At 39.1% G+C, this 7,826-nt stretch overlaps 1 protein-coding gene across 1 annotated transcript in view; it reads right to left on the bottom strand.

Annotated features, from left to right (window-relative positions):
* Positions 1-3,028: 3,028 nt before the first annotated feature.
* FAR2 (fatty acyl-CoA reductase 2) overlaps positions 3,029-7,826 on the bottom strand; it is a gene marked incomplete at both ends in the record, with an annotated part of 84,124 nt that continues 79,326 nt past the window's right edge. Inside the window, 2 exons of the mRNA XM_084286015.1 lie at positions 3,029-3,191; positions 5,268-5,395. Of these exons, the coding sequence (XP_084142141.1) occupies positions 3,029-3,191; positions 5,268-5,395 (291 nt within the window). The remainder of the gene's footprint in view (positions 3,192-5,267; positions 5,396-7,826) is intronic.

The raw sequence follows: 7,826 nt of genomic DNA, 5'->3' as shown, positions 1-7,826 counted from the left end.
ATATCAAGCCACAAGAGAAAAGATTCAAACTTCACTGCATGTTATGTCTGTGTTGAAACAAGCTGAAAGCTTAATCTCCCCCATAGGCAAGGCTAGAGCTCTGCAGCCAGCTGCTGGCAATGGTGTGTGGCTACAAAAGATCTCCAGAACAGCATACACCATCTGCAGTATCTATGTTTCTGCAACATTCCAAGCAGTGCCTGCTGTTTTTCAGGGATGAGTAGTAGCTTTGCTGTGGCTGTTACCTTCAGCAAAATGCTGAACTGCTTTAGAACGTGATACCACTACTGTCTAAGTGAATCCCAAAGTGTCTTTCTGCACATACAGAAGACAGGTCCGGATATGTTCAGAATAAGATACTTCAGACTTGCTGGGACAATACAGCCTGTGCAAATAACTGTGAATGCCTGCAAGCATATTTGAGGGATGCATGGAGTGACTAGCATTGGTGAAGGGAAGGCAGAAAACTTCACTCATAGCCCAACAATAGTAGGTCTGCTCTACATCAGTCAAGTGTTGTGGGTAGGTGTAGCAGGCCTGCAGTATTTGACTTTTCTGTGACACTGAGCGGTTTTGTCTTATCATGTGGACAGCTTAAGACATATGATCCCCTTAGCTGTTGTTTCTCTTTGCACATAAGTCTGGCACTTAAAAGACTTCTTGGATATGAGATAGCTTTTTTTTTTTTTTTTTTTTTAAATGAAGCTTTTTCAAAATAGTCTGCAGCTTTCTTTTGTTTTTAAGCCTTTCACATAAGAAGTCTGGAAGCCAGCAGATGACCTGATTATTTATTTGAGGGAATGCAGTCTTTTTAGAGGCATCCCTATGATGACCTGCTTTGTGCTGTTAAGATAGCCACAGTCTCTGCATAGCCCAGTTAGTCAAGGATAATGCAGCTGACCTTCACCATACGCACTGCTAAAGTCAGTGTAAAAGAAATATCTGAGCACCAGCACTGAAACCTGTACCTCCTAGTTTCCCAGGCAGTGACACCTCACATTAGTGCAATGCACAGCATGCACTGCTCACTTTCTGGCATTGGAAAGCATATAGCTAACAACCAGTACAGTTTAATTTTGAAAATATGTTTTCAAGTCAAGAGCTTACAAAAATTGCATCTTTATAAAATGGGTGCTTGACTTAATTGAACACAGATCGGAAGTAATGTGTGACATAGGGGCCTTTGCTAGGGATCCTGCCATTTTGGACACCGTGCTTCTGGTCAAGGTCTGCTACAGGCATCATTTAGTAATGGTTTAAAACTAGACCTCTGGGGCATACAAGGGAAGATTAATTCCTTGAAACTTTAGAAAGACTTCTGAATCAGCTTGGATGCACAAGTAAATATATACACTGTCATCACAACTTGCTCTTGCCTTCACTGCCAAAACCAAGTACAACTTTTAAAGAATGCCAGCTTTGTAGATGCTATTCTCAGTTCTCAAGACAGCCACTGTCTTTTTTTTTTTTTTTTTTTTTTTGTGATAAAGCGTTCAGACAGCTAGTATGACACAAGGCTAGACAAACTGGATGTTGCAATTGTTTCAAAAACTAGCTGTTTTAAAGTCTCATAATCTTAAAGTGCTTATTCAGTGTAATCTGAATAAAATATATTCCAGTATTACATTTTACTTTGAAAATCTGATAGCATGAAAAAAATTGTTGCACTAAGTGTAATTGCACCAGCTACTTTGAAGAAACTTCTTTCTCTTTCTCCCTCCTCTTCCAGAGGAATCTATATTTTACTAGGTAAAACAAATATCTCCAATAGCCTTGAGCTTTAGGAAGATCCCTGGATTCCTTTCTAAAATGTAAAGTAGGACAAAATATTACCTTCATATTGCATAACTGTTTTTATTCAAAAGTCAATAAAACCTCTCTTAACTTCAAAAAAAACCCAAAAACACAAGTTTTAGACTCTAGTTCCTCATGACAAGTGGTAGCAGAATTGGCCTGATAGGATTCCCTCAATACATACCTGTATACTTTCTTTTGCCCGTGCAAGTGCTCAACTGCAAAGTTATTTCGCTGTAATGAAATCTTGAAGGACAGTATCAGGCTGTTTTTGAACTACAAGCAGATAAATGGAAGGGGGAAAAGGACTCACTCAAAAATAGTAACAAGTTTATGATTTTTTTTTTCTTCAATCTTGTAGGAAGTCTTCTTTTCATCCTTTGAGTAAATAGAGCATTTTACAAGACAAAGAAATGTTCCAAGCAAAAGTGATAAATGCAAGATCAGGGCTGTTTGGTAGAAGATGATCTGTAATCTTAACCAAAGAGAGAAAAAAATGCCTTTCTGTAAGAAAACAGTTTGTGAGTGAGAACAGTTAACACAGGTATATGAATGCTATGTGTGTCTTCAGTTATGGCTTGAAAGTATCAGTCCTCAGTAGCAATATAATTCAAGATCTGAAAGCTGTTCATTGTGTTCACTGGCCTAATGTAACTGATTTTTCCCCCTTTATGTTTTGAAAAATTGAAAATGTAAAATCATGATTTTCAATAAAATACAATTTCACTGAATGAGAATGAAGAAATAAATAGCTTCTTTATGAAGACCTCTCACAGGTTAATTTCCTTTAGCCTCTTTATGAAGACCTCTCACAGGTTAATTTCCTTGACTGATTCTTCTCTGATGGCATCCCTTTCTTCTAAGGTTCTAAGCTTTAAATTTGCTTCCTTTAAAAAGGAAGATTGAATTAAGATAGCCTAGATAGTACATGGGAAGACTGTAACTTTGGTTAATCCTTACTCTTGCACATTGGGCTCTGGATGAAAGGTTCCAGCTTGATCTGTTCCTAAAGCTTTATGGCTTTAAAAATCGGTAAGGTCCTATGGAAGAAAGACCACCATGTATTAAAGCATTAGTTAAAATTAAAAAGGTGAACACGTAACTGTGCACAATAAATGCAGGCTGCAATTAGAAGAAGTGGATTTTTCTGCTACTTTCAGACCCCGATGCCCATAGTTGCTGATTAGAAGGGATGGAGGTCCTTCTGGAAGAGGCTGGTTGCTGATGGATGGCTTCAGTGCCTGAGGGTGCTGGATGCCCTGAAGTAGGAAAGGAACTTGTAGCAGAGGCTCACCACAAAGTACCAGATGTTTCGAGCCATCTGTGACCTTGCAATGAAAATGCGCCAGATGATCACAAGGAGGGTGGTGTTGAATGCATATCGGATATTCCTCAGTCTGAGAAAAGAGAGAGACATATTACGGAGGAAGACAAAAGCAACAAAAACTTTAACAGCTTACTTCATTTGCTACAGATAATTTTCTAAGAAATCTTGTTTATAAGTAGCTCTTGGGCTTTTTACCTCTACTATTTTAGTAAAAATACTGTGTCTAAGATGTCTCTACCAACCACCAAGACTGTGTTGAAGTTACGATGTAGTGCCTAGTTAATATAATAGATGGAATATCTGTACTGTTAAGACTTTCTTGCTCCATGAACTCTACTTTCAGACCAGAATAGATACTGAAGTCATGCTGAGAGTTTTTTTGTTTTGTTTTGTTTTTTCATGATAGTGTAGTCCAATACCTTCTGCTTTGATTTGGTGTATCAGTTATTTTTGACTATGTAGGATTGGTGACAAACTGGAGGAATTTTACAGCTGATAAATGAGATTCTCTTATTTGTATGAAACCTTGCATTTAATGCTGGGAAATTATTCAGTAATCATAAAGGTCTTCACTTTTGCAGTACTGCAGCACTGTTGATTAGTTGTATTTTTGTTTGTTTTCATGTGTTGTTTTTTTTTTACACCATATATTTAAACTGAATTACTGGCTCTTTAAGATGCTAGTTATATTGTCCTCTGTGTCAGTCCAAAGGGACCTAGACAGACTTGTGAGAGGGCCTATGCAAACATCATGAATTTCAACAAGGCCTAGTGCAAGGTCCTACACCTAGGTCAGGGTAATTCCAACCACAAATGCAGGCTGGGTGGTGAATGGAGCCCTGAGGTGAAGGACTTAGGGATATTTGTTGATGAAAAACTCAACATGAGTTGGAAATGTATATTTGCAGCCCAAAAAGCCAACCATATCCTGGGCTGCATCAAAACAAGTGTAGCTAGCAGGTCAAGGGAGGTGATTCTCCCCTCGTACTCTGCTGTATCCTGTGAAGTCAGGGTGAGAGTTGGGTTTGTTTAGCCTGGAGAAGAAAAGGCTCCAGGGAGACCATATAGTGGTCTTCCAGTACACAAAGGGAGCCTACAAGAAAGGTGGAGAGAGACTGTTTATCAGGGTAGTGATAGGACAAAGGGGAAATTTTAAACCAAAGAAAAGTTTTGATTAGATATTAGGAGGAAATTTTTACTGTGAGGGTGGTGAGGCACTGGCACAGGTTTCCCAGAGAAGCTGTGGATGCCCCATCCCTGGAATTATTCAAGGTTGGATGGGGCTTTGAGCAACCTGGTCTAGTAGGAGGTGTCCCTGTCCATGGCGGGGGGGGTGGAAATAGGTGGTCTTTAAGGTCCCTTCCAACCCAAGCCATTCTATGATTCCTTGCTCTGGCAACAAGATGTTTTCTACTTCTAGTATTTTCAGTGCACAAGAATGGTTTTCTCAAAGGAAAAAACAAAACTCCAAGAGAGCTGTGCTCATTTTGCCTACATTCCTCAGTAAAAGGACTGGAGAAGATAGGAAGAGCTTTAACTGAAAAGGAGGAGGACAATCTCATTTAGAAGCTCATAAAACTTTCACCAGGGCCTCAAATACATAAGTTCTGAATAAGTTTTGGAGTTTTTTCCATTTTGCATCTTCTCTCCTCCTAAGAAATCAGAAACTTCAACTTTAAATGAAATTCAAAATTGCACTAGCACTTAAAGTTTTTATGCAATCCCTCTCCGTTGGAAAAAAAACAAGAAACCAAAACAAAAAAACTATCTAGGAGTTTCATAAAATCTAAATTTGACCGTTAGTTTTCTATAATAATTGTGAATGACCAGGAACTTCTACATTCATAAATTCCTCTTATGTATTGCAACTTCAGTATTTGGTCACCTGCTGTGAAAGCATAATGTTTAGCCCCTGACTGTTAGTGTCATCAAGAGTCCTTTTTTCTCACAGGATGAAAACATGAAGTACCAACAATGCTCTATCATTAAAAAAAAAAAAAAAAAAAAGAAAAAAAAAAAAAAGCTATGCTATATTTATCTCCATATTATTCGACAATAACATATTTCAATGCAAATAAGATAATTTTCCTCAGAATACATTCAAGATAGCCAGGAGCTCTGGTCCTTGTCACTGGGTATGACTTACTTTCGTAAGTGCTGCTTTGCTGCTGGGATGCCAGACATGTCTTCATTTAGCAAATACTTCTTAGCACCTAGGCAGTAGCTTTCAATGTATTCTGACCAGTGCAGCTGACGAACATCAAAGTTGTATAACTGGGAGATAAAGACAAAGAGCAGCAGTTTTATGCCAGAGTTCAAAACAAGTTCACTTTAAGCCTCATTCTTCACTGACCTGCTCCTGACAAGGCCCTCTCTATTAAGTTCTTAAAGCCACTAAGTTTCAAAGAAGACATGGACACTTAAAAAACTATATTTCACAGCTGTCAATCAGTGAGCTAAACAGCTGAGAATTTGGGCAAAGAAATTAGAAATTTAATGCTACCTGGCAGAAAACAAAGGTAAGTTTGTCTTTCAGGTCGCCACTTGTACATAAACACATGTATGGTACACGTATGGTACACATTTTTCTTGGAAGAAACATGGCATTCCACTCAAGCAAACATACAACTGAAAGCCTCCCTGCAGGTTTTTTGCATGTCACTAGAATTAGGTGTAAGTAAATGAACTGGACATTGAATCAACAGGAACCTCTGCAGTGGTTACTACTCTGTGCTGTGCTCCATTTTCTTTCATCATCTAGATTGATAGAAATCCAAGGAATGGGTTATTCTGTTGTTTGGCATCAAGAAATCTCATTGCAGAGCTAAGTACCCCAATTAATTTCAAAAGCTGATATTGGAAAAATTGATAGCAAGCCCTCAGGTTGTTGTCTGTCTACTAGAGCAAAGAAATGATTTGTAAAGAGGAAGTGGTTTTGCTGTGGAGTGTTTTTTTGTTTGTTTTTTTTGTTTGTTTGTTTTTGTTTTTTTCTTTCTTTTTTAATGAAGCAGTGAAGTGAATGGTGCTTCTTACTTACAAGGTCCTAAAAGGACGGATACTCAGAAAAATACCTTCTTTTCACTCTCATGACAAGCCAGGCTGGTTGGTTTGGTATGAGAACTTTGGTATCAGGACAGCAACAACTTGAGCGAAGAGGGGTTACCTAACTATGTCAAATGCAAAACGTTAGCTACTGTCCAGATCACCATGGGCATTAGATATGTTTAGAGAACTGTGCTGCCCATACCATACCTAGCTTGTCTACTTACTTGCAATGTACCTGTGGCAACATAGGATGCAGTGCATACCAATAGTTTTCATAACCAGCTTGGTAAGCATGAAAAACTGTCTAGCTTGCACTGAAGTCCTTGCTGCTGTGACTTTTTGTTTATCTGCATCAGTACAAGCTCCTATATTACCACTTATGTTCCCTCTACATCTGCTATAGTCACAGCAGTACCAGTGCCCTTAACCATTCAAATTTGTTGCAAACAATACTAGTACAGACTAGGGAAGAAACCTCTAGACTTTTGTGCTGGGAATCTGTGTGAGAATTTTATGATGGGAGACCAATTTGATGTGAATGTCCAAGTATCTCTTTGCAAGGAGATACTGACCAAAAGTGCATTCAAGCTTTTCAGACCTTCTGCCTGTATTCCTTCAGTCTTTCAGTTACAACCCCATTCTTAAGGAGTTGTATTTCAAGCCTATAAGGACTACAACAGAACTTGACACCGTGCAAATAAATTGCTGCCTGGGAATTTAAATCAAACATAATTCTTTTTCATATTGTTCAGGCTAAGACAGCATGTATTAACTAAACGTGCCCATGCAGTGCCCATTAAAACTAATGTGGAAGAAAATGCCAAAATCATTCAAGTGGTTTCCTTCCAGATCACCCAGCAAATTTCATACTGCCAGAGGAGATGAGGGAAAAGGTGACACAAAGGAGCCTTCTAGCTTTCTAAAAGTGAGACACTAAGAAAAATAGGATGAGAAGCTATTGAGAATGCTACACAGTTATCCAGTGATTAGTTAGTTGCAATGAAACTAACCTGAGCACATAACTTTATGTTACCATTGATATTGTCTTTCAGAAGTAACTGTACAGCACATGTACAGTTTACATGGGCATATCTCCCCATGACAGGTGATGTCTGAAATTCTTGAGAACCAGAGCTGTAATATGAAAACTGGAACTGACCATTTATTCTAGAAATATAATGTCTGTACAAAAAGGAGTGCTGTTATCCGTCCTACTCCATTGGGTATTCCAGTCTATGTAGACAACCATATGGGATGTAATAAAGTTGCCACCATTACATATGATACCATTAACTCCTTCAACTCAAAGGGCTGAGTACAGCTGGTTCACTGAGGATATAAATTTATGTTCCTATATTGGGTTGATGTGGCAAGGGTTTGGTAGCAGGGGAGCTGCAGGAGTGGCCTCTGTGAGGGGCTCTAGAAGCTGCTTCAAGTTAGATCAGAGCCAGTTCCACACAACTCCGAAAGGAATCCACTACTGGCCAGAGCACAGCCAGTGAGCAATGTTGGTTGTGCCTCAGTGAGAGATTTAAGAAAGGAAAACAAAACAAAACAAACAACCTGCTGGGCAACAGCAGCTGGGAGAGAGGAGCGAGAACCAGCCCTGCAGACCCCAAGGTCAGTGCAGAAGGAGGGCAGGAGGTGCTCCAGGCAGGCA

This window comes from Netta rufina (genome assembly GCF_964035555.1).
Source record: "Netta rufina genome assembly, chromosome: 1".
In the NCBI taxonomy this organism is placed as follows: Eukaryota; Metazoa; Chordata; class Aves; order Anseriformes; family Anatidae; genus Netta; species Netta rufina.
Note: the sequence above shows the minus strand (reverse complement) of the source record. Positions and strands in the feature narration are given on the sequence as shown.